This window comes from Denticeps clupeoides, chromosome 3 (genome assembly GCF_900700375.1).
Source record: "Denticeps clupeoides chromosome 3, fDenClu1.1, whole genome shotgun sequence".
NCBI classification, from domain to species: Eukaryota; Metazoa; Chordata; class Actinopteri; order Clupeiformes; family Denticipitidae; genus Denticeps; species Denticeps clupeoides.
The window spans coordinates 9348079-9370646 of NC_041709.1; the positions used below are offsets into that span (position 1 = coordinate 9348079).

General features: G+C 43.0%; 1 protein-coding gene across 7 annotated transcripts in view; it reads right to left on the reverse strand.

Annotated features, from left to right (window-relative positions):
- dennd1a (DENN/MADD domain containing 1A) overlaps positions 1–22568 on the reverse strand; it is a 66199-nt gene that overhangs the window by 40514 nt on the left and 3117 nt on the right. For all 7 annotated transcript variants that reach the window (XM_028972961.1, XM_028972959.1, XM_028972957.1 and 4 more), the window contains exons 3-4: positions 10380–10423; positions 1173–1222 (exon numbers count right to left, since the gene is read on the reverse strand). In XM_028972961.1, the coding sequence (XP_028828794.1) occupies positions 1173–1222; positions 10380–10423 (94 nt within the window). The remainder of the gene's footprint in view (positions 1–1172; positions 1223–10379; positions 10424–22568) is intronic.

The window sequence follows — 22568 nt, forward strand, 5'->3', positions numbered from 1 at the left end:
GAGGTTTCCAAAAAAAAAAAAAAAAAAAAAAAGACAGAGAGAGAGAGACATGTCAAGACAGACAGACAGACAGGTTAGCTTATTATAAACATGATTGGTCCAAGACAGGTATTTGCAATTCAGGAGTCTCACATACTGTAATGGCACAGTAACACCATTAAAATCGGAGTTACACACTGACACACACACAAAATGGAAAAACATTTAACATGGGATAAAAAAAAAACTATATATGGAAAACTGCCATAACTCCTCCTCAACAAGCCTGTGTTTCGTTTGTCCTACCCCGCGGCACAGCAGGGGCTTTGGGGACACAGTGCAGCGTGACAGTCCATCAGCAACCACGGAACAGGCCGCGTGCAAGTTAACACCGCAGCCACCGCTGCCAACCTATCAAGACCATCCAACACAGCCCTGACCGATCTGCCTCACCAGTTAGGTAAATACAGGGCTGCGCGAGCTCCTCTGGACTGCAGATGGCGCTAGGAATCAGTTCCAGTGCAGCTTATTAAAACGGTCCACCTGAGACCTACTGTAAGAAATGGTGAGAACGGGACGAACTCATTTGACTAAATGCAAATGTGATTTATTTTTTTTTTTTAATAAAACAACACTTTACATACAGCCCCTGGGGTTTCAGGTAAACCGTTATTTTTTCCTAAATTCAGTTTACCTACTCCCGTTTTCTTTTACACCTTCTGACTTAAACTGAAGTCAAATGCATACATTTAAATGGTCATATCAAGGCCAAAGCAGAAAAAAAAATATTTCATGTTTATGATTGGCTAAGTTGTTAAACAGACACTGAAAAAACATAAATTGTGAATTGATTAGGGTCAAGGGGTGAGCGGCGGAATATCCGCCCACTAAATCTTTGCAGTGAGCAATATCCTTACACTTAATTAAGCGTAATGATTAATAGATCACACTGATATAAGGACACACCGAGCTGCTGTCGCACAAAATGGAGGGGAGCTCCGCCACCAGCTACCAGCTGGGACAGCTAAATCACACTTTAAAAAGAGCGTGCGCACACACACACACACACACACACACACACACTCTCTCTGTCTCTCTAGGGAACCTGAAGCCTTTAAATTTCCAGAAAGCTTCCGGGGGAAAAAAAGCCATTGCCGCCACCTCTTAAAAGAAAAGGCTGATGACAAGCGTACCTGTCCACGCTGAAGGGGAAGCAGAACTTGGGCAGAGTCTGAAGAGTTTCCTGTTGGAGGAGAGGCAAAAAAGGGAGCGGGGGGGGGGGGGCAGGAGAGGGGAGAGAGAAAAGGAGATCATTTATACATCTAAAGGGGCCAATAAATCTAAGTATTAACTGCGCCACACCATATAACAGGCCACAGCCTGGAGGAATGGAAGACAGATGAGGGCAGGGGAGGGAGGAGAGGCGACGGGTGTGTTAAGAGCTAAAGGTGAGGGAGAAAGCGAGGGAGACGGAGGGAGATGGACGACACAATGCTCCAGCGGTCGATCAAAGTGGGGAAAGTCACAATGGTGACGCGGAAAGAGGGAGGGAGGAAGAAGTGGAAAAGGAGGGGAGAGAGAGCCACACAAAGAAAACAAATAAGTGAGGGTGGCTCACTGGGGTTTGGGTCAGGAGGTGTGCGGGCAGTTGGGGTGGGGTGGGGGGGGGTGGGGGTGTGGAGGGGTGGGGTGAGCAGTGTTAACAGGGCCCTGGGGGAGAGGAGCTGCCCCAACATATGGGCAACAGTGAGCCAGTGAGCAGCAGGGAGGAGGCCAGGGGAGGCCAAGAAAAAGAGAGAGAGTTGGACGGGAGTCCGCAGGGAGTCCGGAACGCTGGCAAAGCCACTCTGCCTCTTCTTCAGCTGTTCCAGGAGGCCCCAGGATTAGAGCAGAGGGGCTGCAGTGCCCCCAAACAAAGACAGAGAGAGAGAGAGAGAGAGAACAGAAGATAGAGGGTGAGGGAGGGAGAGAGAGAGAGAGAACCCAGGCTGACTGAGAGGGCAGGTTGGGATGAGACCAAGTGGAGAGTAGACAGTCGTCTCCAGCCTCGGTGCACCGGGATGGGATCTCTGACATGTACAGAAGGCAGCGTCACCATGGCTGCACCAACACGTCCCCAGAGCTACCAAGGGCTGGTGCGTCGTCATGGCACTGGTGCAGGGGACCTGGTTGCACCTCCCAGCCCTCATATCGGTGACGCTTTGGGGATCGTCCGTAACAGCAGGAAACAGGTGGCAGTGGAAAACAGGGCCAAATTAAACGTCTGGTGCCGCCTGTTTATCACGGGGCACGCTCACATACACACAGACACACGCACAGCCCCGCTTACGTAACACTAACGCGCCACACAGTTCACTTTGGCTTCACACAACATGAGGCTGGGGGTGACGTGAGGTTACAACACGTGAGGTTACAACATGGTGGGGATGGAGAGGTTTCAATTTCACAAACACACTTCACTCTGGTCAGCAATCCCCGTTTCTCAGGGCTTTTTTGTCATGACTAATGTGTGCTTATTATTGTTGCTATGGTTCAGCTTTATGCAGACACCCTCAAAGAGTGGTCTGTGCCAGCATGAGCCTCAGTCTCCACAGTCGGCCTCACCGTCTGCCGATAGGAGCGCAGGGCACTTGAACCAACAGCTGGCTGCAGCACCAGCCCCACCTTCGAGGTCTGGATGGCTGGGGGGGTTCGCCTGGTTTCTGGCGGCCGCTTCCCACGGAAGGACCACTTCATTAAAATGCCATCCTTCGCAGTAAATATAAAAACCTTTCACAGTATGGTTCAATGATTTATCTGTATACAGGATAAGTAATCAACCAAATGTAATATGAAGAAATAAAGAAAAAGGAGCTGTTTTTTATACAGGAGCAGTATAAAAAAAAGAAATGTTTAAAAAAAAAAAAAAAAAAAAGTGAAAACATACATACACTGTACATTTGTGTTATTGCATTGTTTATAAAAACATAGACAAGTGGAAATTAGAATAGATGTGTTCAGAATTGTGTTCAAATTGTGTTCAAAGCTGCATACAGATATTTATCAATGAAGCACTTAATCACATGAACTACGTTTAAATGAATGTTTTTCAAAATCGGATTAATAAACCTATTAGGGTTTCACCCAATCACGTAGATAGGACAACACAGTGAATTGATCAGACTGTTTACTTTAACAAGCACATGTATCATAAAGTGGTTTGGGAGCAATAATCATCTATCATTATTGAAAAGCAGGGACAGGTAAGTGATTCTTGAAAAGAGGAAACAGATTTGGGCGCGAGGTGGTTGCTGTGAGCGAGTCTCTTGTGGTGCGTAAGGTGTTGTAGCTCTCGTTTTATTGCTTTTGGATTTAATTGCCATGCAGCATACAGCAGTCAGTCTGGTGACAAGGAGGGGTCTGGGCGGGACTTCGAAACACCTGGGGTCTACACACTGAAGCTATATTAACCCCACACTGCACACACACAGACAAAAGGCACATCTCTTAGCTAAACATACCGAGTGAATGAACACACACTAGCAGACACACAGAGGCACACACAAATCCAAACTGAAAACAGTCAGGCATTTTTCACAGCAGTGAACAGTAACCCGTTGCGTTCGGTTCAAAGCTTTCAGCTCACTCACATCTTCCTTGCTCACGAGCAAAGTACAAGGGGGCAGACAGATAAAAAGATATTTTAACCAAACACTGAGGCGACATATGCCATATGAACAGGTCAGTCACATTTTTTAAATGTGTAATAGAGGTAAAAAATACATTTATTTACTCAAGTGACCCTAAAGTTCCTGGATGTTACAAGATAATCTAATCCAAAAAATCTATATACTCGTACCAATACCAATAGAAGATGATGAAGAAAACATCACACAGTTAATAAACACTGCATTAATAAATAACAACAGGCAAGCAAGCAGTGATCGGTATGAGGGTCATTTCCTGTTCCTCCATTTCCTATTGAGGGGCACTTAAATGAGTGTCCGCTGAGTGATGAAATGCTTTAATAAAAGCATGCCGGGCTCCATATTGCTACTTCATTAGAGGGTGGAGAGGCTCATTATGGGTTTTAATGGCGAAATACGTCCCTTTTATTAGTTATAGATTTTAAATTACAACATAGCCTGGCTAACATCAATAGAAAGTCTCTTAAATTAAATAAGGAAAAAATTCTAATAAAAAATATATATTCCAAGTCCTTGCATGCAAACACAAAAATTGCACTGATCTGGAAGTTTGTGAATGCTGATTGTGTACAAATGGTACATTATGAGAAATTATGTTAAGAACACTAAAATTTGATGTAGCTGTAAAATAAGTTAAATCTCTAAACCATTTTGATAACTGACTTCACAACCAAGACGGCAGTCTTTTAAGAGAAGAAAAAAAAGCTTGTGTGTCCATGCATTAAAATTCTGTTTAAAGATTTCACAGAAATATAGACAGTACCCATGGGTAAAGGCCTGGAAGGGAGCTTAGTGCACATGCCTATTTGGTACTCGCACTTGACAAGGGTCATCTGAAGGTCCAAAAAGCATGAAGGGCAGACAGAAGAGACATTCATTGCAACTGTAACCCTAAATTTCCCTTTGGTATCAATCAAGTATATTTGTATCAATCTATTTATACATCAATAAACCAGTTTTGAGTTGTTTCTGTGTATAAATCTCCACATTATTAATCATTTTAAGGAAATGAAAAAGGACCACTGCACACAGGACGTACATATTCATGAAGATTCCATGTGGATTAGCACCAGCCGGCACTGAGCCTGGACCCTGGGTGGCTGGAGCAGACTGAGCAAGAGAAATCTCGGTCTGTGATCTCCAGCAGCCGCAAGCCACCATTCAGATCTGAGCTCCTCCATACCAGTCTGTTCACTGCAGGTGAAGCAACCCTGATATCTGGGGCACATCTAACACAAGGAATACAAGTGTCTCGTGGAGCTAATGAGACACAAATGCACAGACTAAATGAACAGATGTATGGAAATACAAAGAGTAGACAGATTGAGACACAGTGGTGAACCCTGAAATGGGACACATTTAGTTCAATTCGGTGTAATCCGTGGCCACTATCAGATTCAAATGAAGGGCCCTGACTGTGGTCCACCACTCTCAATCTCCTGGCATCTGAAGAACCTCAAGAACCAACATAATGGTGGGGATAAATAATTCACTCTCTGCCAGTGATCCTTAGTCAAGGGCAAGAAGATATTTTATTCATTAGTATCAGAAAGGCTAAACTGGAATTTCACATCCACTGACTCCACTTCCTTTCTGTGAGAGGGGAATAAATAAACAAACAAATAAATAAATAAATGAAAACAAACAAACAAATAAATGTACAATGCTATGGCGATTTCTTTTTAATTTGCCCCTACTCAGAGGTATGGTGTTAATTACAGCAAATCCCAGATTTTCTATACACAGCCAAATCAAAATGATTTGGATTAGTCATGATTAAACCATTTTAGGCATGTTAAAGCATCACTACCAAACACACTTCTGCTGTACAGTCATCTTTGAGAGAAAACTGTCATTAGGAGCAGCATACTTTATTATACAACTGCGACCATCTGTGTGTAGTAAATAGTGCACACTTTATGCCAAGTCATCCCATCTCGCTGCATAAATCACGAATGGGGGGAGTGTGTGACCACATCAAAAACCGAGGGAGAAGCTTAATTAAAAAGAGACATTTACCTTTCAATCTTTATTTGTTTTGCAAATTGATAAAAATGTATGTAATTAAATTAAAATACGTTATTAAAAAATAGTTGTCAAATTATATACAGCAGGTTAAATTTTTTAGCTTTTTACATTGACGTACATCTGGAATACAACATCTGAAGTTCAATTCCAGACATTTCACAGACACTATCTGACTGCCTATCCATAGATAAATTTTATGAAGACAAGACATTTTGCCGTTTTTATTGTAGGGCCATGGTCTGGGAAGAGAGTTGGGCAGTTGTTTACGTTCAGTTGTTTTATGTTGAATTATAATTTTCAATGGCAGGTATATTACTTGATTACAGTTTTCAGAATTTAAAAACTATTTTTTCCCAAAGCTCTATTTCTGACTACATAGTAAATGTCAGTTAGGAGTTAATGGGCAAACATCCACCCATTCCCTCCCTCCCTTCCTCTTCCTGCTCTTCCAGCTTCTCCGCAGAGAGGAAGTTTCCTCCGTGTAAGTCCTAACTGTAAGTGACAGGTGAATGTGTCCAGAGCTGCTCCGATCTGAAGTGATCTGGATTAAAGCAGATAAGGTGGATCAGGGCAGGAAGGCAGTCGACTGTGAGGAACAACAGTCTACCGCGGTGATTCTCACTCTGCTGCTCTCTGCCTCTCTATTTGGCCAGATGCTTAACCGTTGTTCGGTGCCAGTGGCGGCATTGACACCATATGGGTAGCCAGGTGTCCTCTCCAGTGACGCGACGCTTCGCTAAGGTGAGCTGCAATTAAGAGATACACCCCAAACCATTACACAAGCTCCAGGTACCACATCACAATTATCTCCTCCTGGGATGAAGACACAATAGCAGCAGGTTTTCCACCCCAGGACCGGAAGATTTAACCAGCTCTTTTAACGCTCGGGATTAGGCTGCATTTCAAGTTAATAAACTCAAAGCTGATATTTGAAATGCAAGTAGTACAATAACTACACAAATAATGCACCTGAAGTTGTTAAGAGAACAATGCCAATGATCAGCCTCTACAGTGGTTAACATATTAGTAACTTGGAATGAACAAGCTGTATACAGGTCCGAGAAACCAGATATTCACAATATTCATTATTCCCATGCATCTGTACTTATTTTTAAACACATTAAACATGAGAATATTCTAATATATACATAATGAGCATGTTACAAAGTATATGGTGCAATAATATAAAAAAAAAATTGTGATAAAGTGTGATATGCCAAAAAAGGATAGATGTAGGATAGAATAATATAGTGAATATTATCCTATATAATATAATATACAAGAACACAAAAAAAAGAGCAGTTTAATTGTGCACTTCTTCTCTAAAGCAAACCTCTGTCTCTCTCTAAATGTCATCGGACCTTGGTTCTTGATTCACGCTGCATTACCTGGTTGGACAGTGTCCAGTTATTCAAGTCAATAGTGAATCACAGTGGGTGCTGTGGGCGAGAGAGTGAGTGGCTAAAAAGGATGCGAGTACACCTGATAACACAGTTTTACACACTTTGTGAATCACTCTCATTGCAGGGGTAAAAGGGGTCAAATTATGGAAACAGTGTGCAGTGGTCTGAGTCAAATAAATATATGCAGAACAAAAAGGACTGATTTTGCACAGGAACTAAAAGACAAAAGGAGCAATGTTTTTGAGACGTACATCTTGAGGTCAAGACAAGAAATCAAAATAAGGATTGGATTAGCAGTGGACTGACAAACACAATCCCGGAATGAACTAAATAGTATCTACTGTGGCTGACACAGAGTACAAGAAGGAGAAGCTATGAAGAAATGCGGCACATCCTAATCAAGGGCACAAGACTTCAGTGCATCGAGACCAAAAGGATCTCATCCCTTTTTAGTGTGAAAACCCAAGCCTCCTTTCCTCATGCATACCTCTCCTCTGGAGGTCACCTATTTGAATATTCCCCTGTTAAATGTTCACTAATTCGAGCGCCTTTGCCTGTGAGTTGAAATAGTCAGTGGATGCAGTGTGCACATCAAAAGGAGCTTGAACTTCAAAACAACATTTCTCTACATTATAAAATAAAACACATTGCTGTAATAAGCAAAGAGAAACAGGCAGCAGCTGCCTAATTTAAAGGGTTCAAAGTAGGTATGTCACAGCAGCGTGTGTGCGTCTGTGTGTGTGCGCGTGTGTGTGTGTGTGTGAGAAAGAGATAAAGTGTGATATTGGGGGTGATCGCTGAGCTTTGTTTTAATTACAAACCAGGAAGAGAAGATGCAGGAGAGAAAGACCCTACCAGTTGTCACAGAGATCTAACACCATGTAGAGACCGCGAGGAGAAAAAAATGAGTGAGAGAGAGCGATATAGAATGAAACAGATAATGAGACACTGCTGTGCCTTCTCTTCAGACAAATCAATCACTGTGTATTAACGTCTCCATCTGCTGATGAACAGTATATGATATCCTAATTCGATCCTAAACACTATGAAATTGAAAAGAATCATTTTTAAAAAGATCCGTCAGAATTTATACCTTATAATCAAGATGCTGTATATTGTCAACACAATCACTTTGTACATTTTGAAAATCAATAAAGCCATATGCCTAATATTTAAAGCCCACTTTGTTACTTTATTCAGTGTTGATTTGATCTAAATGGTAAAATATTTGCTTCCTTTGCCTACAGAGAAAACACTTGTTTTTCTTTATAATGTTAATTCATTAATCACAATTACTCGCAGATAAAAATTCTAAAGAATTTGAACCATGTCACATGGTATTGTGTGCACTTAAATATTTTCATCTAATTGTCATAAACATTTAATCCTGATTCTATCTGTTGCAGTTAACCATCATCATAAAAGTCCAGAGATGTGTTTTGGCTCATTTTAAGATACACTTCCCTTTGCTTATAGTCTCTTCGCCGTCTTCCATTTTTGGAAGCTTTGGGTACACAATACTTGGTGTAAATTGGGTCATGTTGAATTAGGGGAACACACAAGTTTACTGTGACTTACCGATCACAAGTCTTAAAACAATTAATTGACAGTCCCCAACCTTATGGACATAAGACAAAACACAATATGGTCTAAAAGACACAATAGAGGCAGACCAAAACCTGTGGAGTTCTGAAGGCGAGAGCAGTGGAGAACCATTTTCTCCCAGGCCACTGGGCTGGACTACAATCATTAGGACCCTGCAGTGGAGATTGGAATTGGTACCAACTCCCTTTTTGTTGTCGCCACCTTTTATCCCCTCTGTGTGTGTCTCTCTCTCTCTTTCTCTGCTCCAACCACTCTGTGAACTACAAAGAGTGAAAGAGAAGTGTGTGGTGTGGAGGCTAGAGGGAAGCCAACGGGACTGGCTGTCATTATGCCCGTGTGGATCTTTTTTCTCTCTCTCTCTGCCTCTATTCCCATCCCTCTTCTCGCCTTCCCACTCTCTCTCTCTCTCTCTCTTTCCGATTTACAAATTCACATCTCTTCCTCATCCCACTTCTCTTTTTCTAATCTATGTTTTCAACAGCCAGTTTCAAAAGCATCAGCCCACTTTCATGCTCCCTACTCTTTTTCTTCCCTTTTCTTCTCCTTCCATTACATTACATTCTTTTTCCTCTTTCCCTCACCTTCTTCCTTTTTCCTTTAGCTTCCTAAAGCAGATCCATCCTACAGATTCTTCACAAGGAACAAAGCCAGGATAGGATGAAACATTCGCTCACAACAAAAGAATGGCTTTTCGGCTGCATCAAATGAGCACGCGAGAGCGTGAGCGAGAGAAATGGAAGGTGGGTGCGCACTCAGCTACAAAGCCTGGTGATTACAGTGTGCCCGGCTTGGCTAAGGGACCGTTTACAACAACAGGAAAAATGCAGCATTCAGTGTCTTTGAAGATGCAGACAATTACCTCAGGCTACTGCTGCAGAAGAATCCATTGTGAGATCTGTGGCAACAAGCTTTTTCTATTCAGTGCAGCGCAATGCAGGCCTGATTTAAGGGAGGCCGTTGGGCAGATAAAAGAATGCGTAGAGTGGTGTTTATTTACAGCCAACATAACATGCATCCTGCCTTTAAAAGTATCAAAACCAATTATGCTTGTGCATCACACTTAATGAGGTCTTCCCTCTGACATCATGCACGTTAGTGGATCTAATCTCTGCTTGAATGTTCACGTGGCAACAAGCTGAAAATAAAAAATGAATACAATGAAACTGGACTTATAAAATTAAAGAAATTCGTGCAATCAAATAGTGAAGTGCCAATGCAAATAAACATTTGTTGGTGCGCTCTTTCAAATGCAATTTTTATATTTTTTTATGCAGTGTTCATTTGAAAAAGCTCTTTTAAAATTCAAATGTGTTTAATTAGTTAAACCACAAATCAACTTTCATTTATTTCTGGTAATCGATGTTTTATGAGTCTTTGTGTGTACAGTGGTGTTAGTCGGGACTGTTGCCATTACACCAGCAAGTCCAGTGAAAAAGGGGCGGGTGGGGGTGCCTAAATGACAAGCGTTTATAACTTAAAAGGTCCAACGAACAGAATAAAAAGGAAGACATCAAAACACAAGCCACAGTAATACACAACACTGGGAAGAGGATAAGAGACACAGCGAGTTAGGGGATGACGGAAAGACGGAAAGAAATGGGGGGGGGGCGCAGAAAAGAGAATGGTTTCAAGGAAGGAGGAGGGCAGGAAAGAGAAGAGTTAATTATGCATTCCAAACCTGGTCGATGTAGTCCTCCGGGAATCGCCTACGTACCTCTGGATCTGTAAATAATTGACAGATAATATTAATTGGCTTTGGATTAGTGAGCAGGCCGAGCAGAGCACATTAATATTTGATCAGAGGATGATAGGGACCCTGGCAGGGGATCGGGGGTGGGGTGGCGTTTCGAAGGGTAAGGGGGGTGGCAGCTGAGGCTGATTAGGGGCCGGGGCAGGAGGCGTTAGGGCCACCCCCGTAACCCATGTAGTCGCCTCCTCTTCCTCCAGCACCCTGCTCCTGGCAGGAGAGTGGAAAAGAGGAGAGGGGTGTGGTGCCTACATTATCAGCTAAGTCCTAGTGCCAACAAGCTGAATGCCGGACGTCCTATCAGATATAACACACACACAATCTTAAAAAAATACCTGACAGTATGTTGATCATATATTTCTGGGGTTCTATACCTCATAGCTGTAAATATGTGTACATTATATATATATTTCCCTTTAAATCAAGGTCATTGTCTCAGTTTAAAGCCCCAGTAAAATTCTTATTATTTTTTTTATATATATATATAACAGCACAGACTAACAGAAACATCTGCAAATTACCAGTCATTCACGGTATACAACAGTATATACGCTTCATGCTCCACTCACTGTGTCGTGGGCCCGCTGTAAGTTTTACTGATTGCATCTGAATTTCACAGAGCACCAACTTTCACTCTCTGCTCATCATATTCCTTAACTCTACCCTGCCAAGAAATCAGCCATTGGCACAACGTGGAGGAGGAGAAAGAAGAAGAAGGGGAAAGAAAAAAAAAAACTGAATTGCAAATGAGACAGTCTGTCATTGTCTTTGTTTATCTGTCAGCGTCGTGACCACTGATAACACTCAGGCAGTATTCATTACCACTCCGTATGCTGCCTGCCTCGCTGTCGCAGCAACCGGCAACCAACCACAGCAGCTTCCAGACTCACTGCCTACGTAGCTGAGTGCGTCTGCACACACGCTGTACCAAACACACACACACACACACACACACACACACAGATCCATCCAAATGTAAAGCAGGCATACATTACATGCAGTTTTACATAGGAAACCAACTTATACCGAGCATCTAGGACATTTACATCTTGGATGGGCCAAAAGGCTCCAGACGGGCCTAATGCTCCAAAACACACCCGCCAAGTCAGCGTGTGAATCCTTCCTGGTGACAGAAACGAAGTAGAGAGGAAGAGATAGAGACAGAGAGAGTACACAGGTGACGGAAGTGTGAGGCGTGTTGAAAGAGAGCTGCTGACTGGTCCCACGCTGCAGTGAGAAGCAGCCATGAAAAATTCATCCCCCGGTGAGAGGAGGACAGAGAAACAGAGGTATTGAGAGAGACCCCCTTCTGCTCCTGCAAAATCGCACACCCGCTGTACCCTCTGGAGTTGACACACTACGAAGATGTGTTGAACACACACACACACACACACACACACACACACACGCAGACTGTGCACCGCTGTAACCATCTGGACCAACTGCCAATTGTAACTGAAGTCTTAAGTAACTACTTTTAAAAATGTAGGGTGGTTTGACCCTTGAAAACTGATTTTTTGGGGGGGCTTTAGAGAACCCTATCCATGTAAATGCATGTACAGTCGCAGTCCAAAGAACTAATTGCAGAAGTTCCACACAATGAAACATTCCTAACTACAGTAGCAACACAATAGTTGGATAATAAGCAAGGGGTGTTTATTTGTGCATTTAATTAAAGGACATTCAACATATCTAAAGTTTACGTAGTGGTTGCAGAGTGTAATCCAGATTCAGGCGAGAAGTTTTACCCAATTAAAAAACTTTTTTTAAATCAATTTGAACACACAATCCTGTGCACCCCCATCTGCTTACATTTTTTATGTACCACTATTAGTCTCTGAAACGTTCTTCTCACTTGTCTGTATATTATTCACGTTTTATATATATATATATATATACATGTGTGTGTGTGTGTGTGTGTGTGTGTGTGTGTCACACACACACATACACACAAACATATATAGTTAACGTGAATAATATACAGACAAGTGTGTGTGCGTGCGTGCATAAAATGAACATAACATAAATTTCATTATATCGCAATAGAAAAGACAAACCATATAAAAAAAATACTGTATAAATCTAATATTATAATACAGAATACATTTTACATTCATATTATTGGAAGGTAGGTAGTTAGTTAGTTATCAGGGAAATTCAGTTTCTAGTAGCAGTACACCTACAAAAAACATAAGATGCATAAAAATAGCAGCCTTCACATAGAAACACTGTGTAATAAAAATAATGGTGGGATAATAATGAAATAATTATTGTACAGGTTAATACACTAAATATTCCCTCTTCACCTTATCCTAGGCACTAGAACATAATCCAATATAATGTCATCAGGTGTCCCTGACACAGTCATCCTGGGACAACAAAAAGCCAAGTCTCCTTTTGCACCCAAAATGAACAACGAGTACACTTGCCTGTAACCCACACAACATACAGACAACACAGAACCTCACTGAGCCTCTGGCAAAGTCATGTGGCTTTCAAACCACAGATCCTTTCAAAGGCGGCTTTAGGCCCGAGGCTTGCAAAGCCCTTATCAAAGCTTGTTCTCTTGAAATTCTCAGTGCAGAGACCACAACAAGATACTCGGCACACAGACACAACCCTTTCTGTGAAATCTGGGGGACGCCTAGCTCTACTGTAGAACATGTTTTTAATGACAGTGCGAGACTAAAGCAGAACGGGGATGCCATGATAAGAAACTTACAGCTGTGGTGTGTGAGCCATGAATTAAAAAAAAGGCCGTTTTGAGCCCCAGCTTTGAGACAGAAGCCAAATAATCTTGTTGCCTGATTTCATGGGAGTTTAGAGCAGTTCTTTTTGATCCACCAAGCCCTTTTACCATGGGTGGGGCTATACAACTTAATCCACTGCCCGGACCCCCTTATCTTTTTCTGGCTAAGAGGATGTGAACATGTTGAGGAGGAAAAAGTACAAAGGAGCACTGCTGAGCATAAAGAAGGGAAAAGGAAGGAAAAGTACAAGTGATGAAGAAACTTGGAAGAGAGAATAATGGGCGGTGTAGTGTGTGTGTGAGAGAGAGAGAAGAAAAGGAGGAATGAAAGAAGCTATGTATTTAAAGACAGCAATTTGAGACTTCAGGGGTCCAGTGAGGCAGTAAAAGGTTAAACAGAACACCTACGTATGTCAGCAAAAACAGACAGACATGAAACTGAAAGCTGGGACTGACGTCTCTTTAGAACAGAACACTGCCAAATAGACTGTAAATGCTCCGTGCTGCCGCTGGGTCTTCAATCAATGTAAAAATAGTGAGGAGGGGCATCTGACTCAGTGTTTCCTTCCCTAAGAAACTTGCCCCAGGCCAAGAAGTGGTGCTGTGAACTTCCCAATTTGAATGTTTTGAAGAACGGGGACTTGATTGGCTGTCCATAGTTACACAATTACAATAATTGTAATTACAGCTGAAATATGATGTTCACACTGATGTTCAAAAAGACAAGGAAGAACAGATCTTCTGTCGGAAATTCTTCTGCACCAAAGCATTGAGACAAGTCCAAGTTGCCTAATTATCTGTGCTTTGTGTATATGTAGCAATTATTTCAGATTGGCACACATTTATTGTGGTAAAATGAAACTTCTGAACAGAGACATTCCACAAATGTCAAACCACACTTAAAGTAGCTCTAATCAACCCTTAATCTCATGTACACATAGATGTATTTATCCTGTTCAATATAAATGGAAAAAGAACTCAACACTCCACAATTTGTAAAGTTTGTCTTGGGGAAAAACCACGGGAAAATATAGGACATGTGGGATGTTTCTTTGTTCATCCATGAGGCAGTTGGACTGAGCGACTGCCCACGTTCACCCCACAAATTCAACAGAGAGCCAGTGGCCTCGCTCTCGCAGAGTTAACGATGGTCCTTCACGTCTCTGGTGGTTCTAGTGCAGGCAGGGCCTGTGTAACCACAACCTTGGCTCTGCAAACGCTACAGATAAAGTGTTGTAGCATTGTAATTCTTTATTTTCTTCCCGTTCTAATCTTAATTGTTGTTTATAGATAGGACTGTGACACAAGAACTTGGCACATGCGTATTTTCCTTCCATCAAAAGTTTGATCATACCATTTCTATCCAAACAGGATGAATACAAATCATGTGACTAGCGTCTACAGCTTGGGAAAATATTACAAGCAGATTTGAGATTGCAGCAAAAAATTGGATGAGCAACCTAAAGCCATATAGTTTTAGCAGGCTCCTTGGACTACATGAAGACCGTAACAAGAGGCAAAGGGGTCCTGCAAAAAACGAATTCCTCCTTGGCCTCTTTGAATCACGAGCCCAGCTAACATGGGGGGAGTGGCTCTGGATGAGCTAAGCTCAATAGCTACGCACCTAAACAACAAAACAGGCTATTATTCGTCAAGAGCAAAGTAAAACTTCCTGCGTGAGATGAGTGCTTCCTCTGGGTTGTGTTTTGCTGGAGGAGAGGGCGGGGGTCGGCTCAGCACTGAGGGGTCTCCAGGGAGCTCGTTCAGACCTGCTGCGGCCCGTGCCCCTCCTGACTCCCCACCGCCACCGAGCGACAGTTGCCAGGCGACAGGTCTAAAGGAGGTGCAGCAGCTGGCATAGCCCAGAGTGTGTGGGGGTGGTGGTGGAGAGGTGGAGGTTAGGCGGAGAGACGGGCCTTCTGTAGTCTCAGTCGCAGCATCCAACGTTGGAGGCTTGAGCAGAGAGAAACCCAGACGAGAGGCCGGGCCCAGCAGGAGAAGACAAACGCAGGCTGCCGCCACCAGCAGCGCTCCCTGCCATCAGGACTGCAGCCTGGTTCCCTGGAGAGGGGACAGGGGTCTGGGCGGGAGAGAGAAGCAGCACCCCTCGCCTCACCCTGTCATTATGACACCATATACATCTGTGCCGCACAAAGCAGGGCGGAGGTGATGCTGGCAGAGAGGAGGCGGACATAGGGGGGTGTTACGTGGAGAAACAAGGGACCTGGTAGCAGCTCACCTCCTGTTCTCCAGCCCTCTCACAGTCTGCTGCCGCCATGCAGCATGGGACCGCAAGTGAAAACAGACAAACATCACAAATAGAATGAGCGACAGGCTAAGCGAACAAATGTGGCGGCAGAAGGGGCGAGTCCCGCAGACCAGATCCAGACGCTGCTGATCTCCTCCTCAGCTGATGTCATGGGCGTCGCTTCCCAAGTGCCTTTAACAATGTCGGAGATTTTTATGGAGCTGCATGGTCCAGCGGCATCGGTTTGGGGGAAAGAGAAAATCGTCAGGCGCGTGGGATGGTTTGTTCACATTATATGGAAACATGAGGATTTACACTCAGAGGTCGCGGCTTTCCAGTGAATGTTTAGCCAAGAGCATATGACGCACACTTCTGAGCGATTTACACTGGGGAAAAAACAGCCGAGCAAAGGCCCTAAACACAGTTGGGTGCTGGGAAACCACTTTAATGTCCATTTAAGCATCACATTATACATGATATTAGTGATATTAACTTTGTTTTGTTGAAACAAACCTGAAAAAACTGCAATTTTGCATGTTAAAATTATAAAAAGGTCAATAAAAGAAGAGGGGAAAAAAGGGAAAAATGGATCTGGATAGTTCATCAAGTTCAAGCACTGAATATGAGCAGTCATCTACAAGAACAAGAACTACTTTTGCACTTTACTCAAGCTCAATTGTTAAAATCTTGAACATATAATGGTCAGCCATGAATTTCAAATACAATGTACAAGTACCTGGGAGCTGAGGAATCACAAAGCAGGTGTCACCTTTCATATTCGACTTTTTGGAGGGATTAAACATCCTTTATTACCTTTGTCACATCTCACAGTACATTGCATCAGTGAGTTTTCTTTCTATGTTACTTTATCCCCATAACTAGTGGTAGGAGCTATGAACAAGTGTGACATGTATGTAGTACTTGTCATGCCTTACTACTGGTTCTTACTACTAGTTCAATATAAAGTTATTACAAAATCTAAACAAGCAGTTTGAAAACTTGCCATGTGACACAGGACACAGAAAACTAGTCCACTAGTCCACAATTCTGTGACTATTAGAATTCAGACAACTATTGCACCAAATATTTAAATGTATAATGGCCATCAAAACTGTACAACACTTCAAATACTGTGTATATGATATACCAATATATGCAATTAAAATGACCAAGATTGTTATATCACACTATGTCCCTGGTTTAAAAGCTACATGAGTGCTGTTAAATTTAACATGTGATAGCCATTATTAAGAGTAATATTAAGGTTAAGTATTAAGGTTATAATAATAAATTGCTTTGAATTCCATTGTAATTAGTAAATATATTACATCGCGAGAGGAAACCATGTTTTAAATGTCTGCAAAACCTTTGGTTTTAAATACATTTATTTTATCTGAGAACCAGTCTTAAATATTAGGACAAATATTACATATTTTTTTAGCATTTTGATTTCATTTTCCAGAGAACCGCCCTCATGATCTTTATGACAGACATGATCACATACACAGACATATAGTGAGTGAATAGTGATTTCTATTAATTCTACTACTATCAATCAATGAAGACTAGCAATTATGCCTTTGCATTACACTTTGTTCACTAGGTAATTTCTGTAATGCATACCATAATAACACTTCCTTGATCCTCTAACAAAGGCATTATTATGGTAAAAGTGCGCTGCATTGATACACTTTAGTGTGCATTACAGTGCATATAAAAAGGTGTGCATAATGGCAGGATTTTTTTGACCACACAATCACAATAAATCATTTCAAAATGATCTGTTTGCGATGTTATCTCTAACCTGCACAATTCAATTCTTGTTGTTATTTTAATTGAATAATAAGTATAATGTGTCCACATCCTTAATCTAGTAGGATTTTCCTGACATTGCCTCCGTTGCCTGATATAGACATGGTTCATAGAAAGCTTGAAAGCATTAAAGGGATCACCTTGTAATCGATCAGTGGAACAGTATAAAATCTACAGCATTGGATATACTGTGGACTAAAGTAAAGACAGTTTTCAAAAAGACTGCAAATGTTGCCAAGGACTGGATGTCCCACCAAAAAAAAGACAAGATGAAAACTGGTCAAAGACACATACAGCAACCCTGAAGGAGGTGCAGGAATCCCCAGCAAGTACTGGTTATGAAAAGATGTGACTATGACTCTGGACTAAGGGTTTGCTTAATGTCCAAAAAAAATCCAGACCAGGCTAAAACTTGAAAATAAAGTCCCCATGTGTGGACTGATGAGACCAAAGACTACATTTTTGGCCACAATTCCAAAAGGTACCTTTGGCTCAGAAACAAAACTTTGCATCACCAAGAGAACACTGTGTATTCGGACGAAACTGCCATTTTAACAGGGTTAAAGAGGCTTAATGGTGTTAAACAAGGTTACACTTTGTACATACACACTGCATTTTCACAAAATTGTTACTGATCACCCTGGTGTTGCCAGAGTAACATTTTCAAGCTCTTTCTGAGCAACTTTCATAAGATTGAATGACTGCAAGTTACTTTTCTAAAGTGAAGTGATTGTCACATGTGATACACAGCATTTAGACATAAGGCTTCCATTTTCTCCCTTTGTGAATAAAACTGGCTGCAGTCCTGAGCACAATGTCTTTATAGCCTGTGAGCCTGGCAGGAAATGTGATTGGTCACGTTTGTCTACAACAAAAAGATTTGATTGATGATTTAATCAAACATAGCCCATGTGCACACAATGCACATTGTTCCAACTTACTGGATACATTAATAAAGGGTCAATATGATTGGACATTGTATGTAATAGTTTCAGTATTGTTCTGCACTTGCATTTCACATTATAATATATAGTGTGAATCACTGCATAGTGTATATGAATAGCAGCAGGTCCTCGTCGCATCAGAAAAACAAATCACCTCTGTCAAATGAATGAATGAACATTTCAGCACTGAACACACCCACAAAAAAAATGCTATGGATCATCAAAAACGGTGTAGTGGATGGGGTGTGCAGTGCTCATCCTGCCTACAACAAACAGACGAGGGCGTGCAGGCCTGTATGTTTCTACAGGCCCCCGTCAGTGTGTACTTGTGTGTATGAGGGACACATAGAGGGTTTGGCAGTGCCAGCCACAAACCCAGCAGCTTTGCATACCTCGCTAACAGGATATTACACAATCCTGCATCAGGGGATTAGCCAACAAGAGAGTTTTAACTCACAAGGCTGCTTTTGCTCAAGATCCGATCAAATCAAATCACACACGGACAGACACACACTACTGCTCAAAGTGAGTTTGCTCAATTAAACAAGGGGATCCTCTCAGCATGTCTGCATCAGTATCTAACTCAGCATATGGTCCCATACTCTGCAGCATCCAGTCAGCAGCAGCTGTTCTGCCTGTGACATTAAAGCCCCGTGTAGGATGAACACTGAGCTACGCTCTCTGCCTCACACATCATTAATGCACTGCAAATAAAAGGAGACATCAATTAATTCACTAAGTGAAGAGACTCCAGCCACCGTCTACTGTACTACAAAAGAGAAAAGGGAGGAAAGAAAAAAAGAAAGAAAAAAAAAAAAAGATGGAAGCCACTGATCTCATTTAAAGTTAAAACAGCCTTGAGGTTGAATGTTAACTGTGAGCAAAAAGCTGGACAGAGAGGAGAAGGGGGAAATGAGAGGGTGCAACTGCAATTAAAAACGAAGGAAATTAAAATACAGGAATAATGAGAAAGGAGCAGGAGCAAGATGGACCTGCCAATCATTCCACCAGGTTCTTTCCTTTATTCCCACACAAAGACTACCAAGAGAAGAATTCAACTACATTTAAAAATATAATCTACGAATTGCTAAAAAGTATTCTGAGCTACTGATGAAGTAACAGGACAGCTCGTATCGTGACTGTCTCTGAGTGAGCCATAATAATGACAGGACGCAAATTGAAAGAAGCTGTTCTGAGACCTGATATAGCAACGGGATCCCTGGGGGGGAGCAGGAGTCAGCACCTATCTGCAGGGAGCACAAAGTGAGAATTGGAGCTGACACTCACCTCCAGACTCAACCCGCTGCATTGCTAATGCCGACCCAAGTGCCCCACACACCCACATATCCTAAATGCACTGCTACACACTCTCAGACCAGGCACTTTTAATCACCCTCCTTCACCATACACAGGAAACCATTATGAAAGAAGCCTTGCAAACCTGCAGACTAAAGCCCACTGAAAGGATATTAAAAAAAGATGAAATTAAGTTAACTGTGGAGGCAGCTTGTGCCATTAGAGTCCGAGTCCGGAGCAACAAATGGGGGGCTGGCGGGGGTGAGCTTGGGGGAAGAAGAACAAGAAGAAAAAAAAAAAACACAGACAGCCATCAATAGCAGAATGTGCATTTTTAAAAAGTATCACACTGCACTGAGACTTCCCCTGGCTTTTTGATCTGCCTGCATTTAATTGTGCTCCGTGTGAGAGTACAAACAGCCGGCCTTGGTCTGCCGTTAATGGGGACTCTGCTGGAGCCCTCGGAGGGGGCGGAAGGGAGGGGTGCACTCACAGGAGACGGGTCTCCCAGGACCTGCACTGCTGTAATTAAGAGAAGAAACCTAGACCAAGGGGAGAGGGTTGGAAAAACACAGGCACGCGCACACACGAACACACACACACACATAAAAGGCACGACTGGAACGAGCACACTCCTTTCCGAAGCACACATGGGTACAGGGATACAGCACACAAATGCAGGCCAAGCGGCAGCATGACATTTCATTACTGGTCCAGCGTGCACACTGGCTGCAGAATGATCAAGCAGAACAAGCAGGAGAGCCGGCAGCACGCAGGAAGGCGCTGTTATCTCCTAAACGCTCGTCCAGCCCGCGTCCGGGGGGAGCACAAAAAAAAAAAAAACACACAATCCTGTCTTAACAAATCAATCCTTTGTAAAACTGACAAGGAGAAATCAATGTTTCACTGGCTACTGTGGACAGAGACCTGCTTATAAGATACGTTTCTGTTACAGATACGTGTGATGTGCCTTCGTTCACACACACACACACACACAAAAACAACCTCTAAAGAGACAGGCCCAGAAGAATCCAGAATAAAAAGGTCATGTTAGTTCGCACGCCTCGTGAGAATCCGCTTTATTTTGGCTACTGCCTGCTTGTGGGCCAGCCAACAGGGGTATTCCTACACAGGGACAGCACCTGACAGCGAAAGGAATTTGTCTTTCTTCCTGTTAAAATAGTGGGGCTATTTTAAAAAGACCACGAAGGCCGCTTTCAGGCCGCCGTGACAGACTTGGGGGGATTCTTTCGTGCCAGCTCAGCAACATGATGCTACAGCCCCGGCTGCTTCTAAAAATGGGACGCTTGCTGCCCTATCCTGAACCTGCTCACAGCCACACACCCCCTGCAGACACATGCCAATGTGCTGGAGCCACCTGGCATGAGAAGCCCCAGACTCAACATTTCCCAAACTTTGTCCAGGCACACAGATCAGATGACGTGCTACAGAGATGCACAAGCATGTGCAACAACAACAAAAAAAAAAAAGCTATGTGTGAAGGGGATCTCTCTCTTTGCGTTGTCTCCCTTGGCACTCCCACGAGCACAGAGGAAAGACGAGTGGGGGGGCCTTTCAGATCTGCTACAGCTTGTCACTTGCAGGATGTCACCTGTCAGTCACAGCCCCATGAGAGAAGAGTCAAACAGAGCTCTGTCAGCCATGCCCAGCCCCCTTTAATGAAACTTCTTCTTCTACACGCTTACAAACCTGTTATTTGGCTCGGTTAAAAGCTACTTGACTCCACCGTCACCCTCTCAACTCTCCGCCTCACCTCGTGCTCTATTTACTTGCCAGTGTTTGCATGGATTAGGGCCCCTTTGTCTGACATGCTGGATAACAGGCTGCTGCGAGAGCCTGACAGGGGCCACCAGCGGAATCTCCTGCTCAGGGCAGGGCTGGCTATCAGGCTACTAGGTTTCTGGACAGAAGACATTACTCAGCACGACCAAGGCTGTAAGGCGGTAGCAATGAGAAAGTCTATAGAATAAAATGCTAAATGCAAAATTATACAAACAAAAACAACTGTTTGAAAAAGAAAAAAAAATTGGTTTAATCAACGAGAAAAAATAAAAAAAACTGAATGTAAAACAGTCTCAGTTTCCACCCAGGCTTGACGCCCATTCTCCGATTCCCTGTTTTTTTTCTGCTCGATAAAGCACTGGAGTGCAAATAGCACCATCTCCCAGCTGAAGCAGCTCAGCCTCTGCAAACAAAACAAGGCCGGATTAATCCTCAGGCCCCAAGGGCTGGAGGGGAGGGCAGTGGGTGAGGCTGTGATGTGGTGGTGGTTGTTGGGGGGTTGGTGTACTGAAAGGAGGGTAGTTGCATTAAAAACTGCATCAGTTGGTTGGGGCAACAAAAAAAAAAAAAAAAAAACAGCGAAATGGGCTGTCATCGTGCAGAACACGCTGACTGTCAGCTGTAGGCCGATGCAACGTGAAGGTCACAAACACTAGGGATCAATTTGATTGCATCAAGGCAAATTGGACAAATTGGGAGAACGCAAGCTGCGCGCTGGCCAACGCGCCATCGCTAAAATACGCAGAAGCTACATTGGCGACCTAGAAAGTGTGAGTCTTTTCTGTTGTAGATGGACAGTTTTTTTTTTTTTCAAGCTAGCCTTATATTCATTTTTAAACAAAACCCATAAGTGCTCTCAGCAGGAAATGTACACATAGACTTGTATGGTAGGCAGACGTAAATTAACTTGCTTTTGGTAACCAATCTTGGTTCCCTCCACTTTTGCGCACACACTCACAATCACACTCACACACACGTCACGTGGTGCTCTGGCCTCTACTGGCTTCTGAAATCAGTGAAGGAAAATGCAGGAACTCTTAATTAGCGTTTTACTCCTCCGCTCCTGCAGCCATCACTTCTCAGAGCGCAGCACAGTTCCACAGCTCCCCAAGGGGTCAGAGGTCATGCTGTGGACCTCATGGAGGTGGAATGTGGAACGCCGCTGTCACAGTAATCAAAGAGCTCTGGAAGTGGCTGGAAAGAGCAGACTCCAGAGAGTAAACAACCTTAAATGCTCATTAGTTGCATGCATATGGCACATCCTTTCT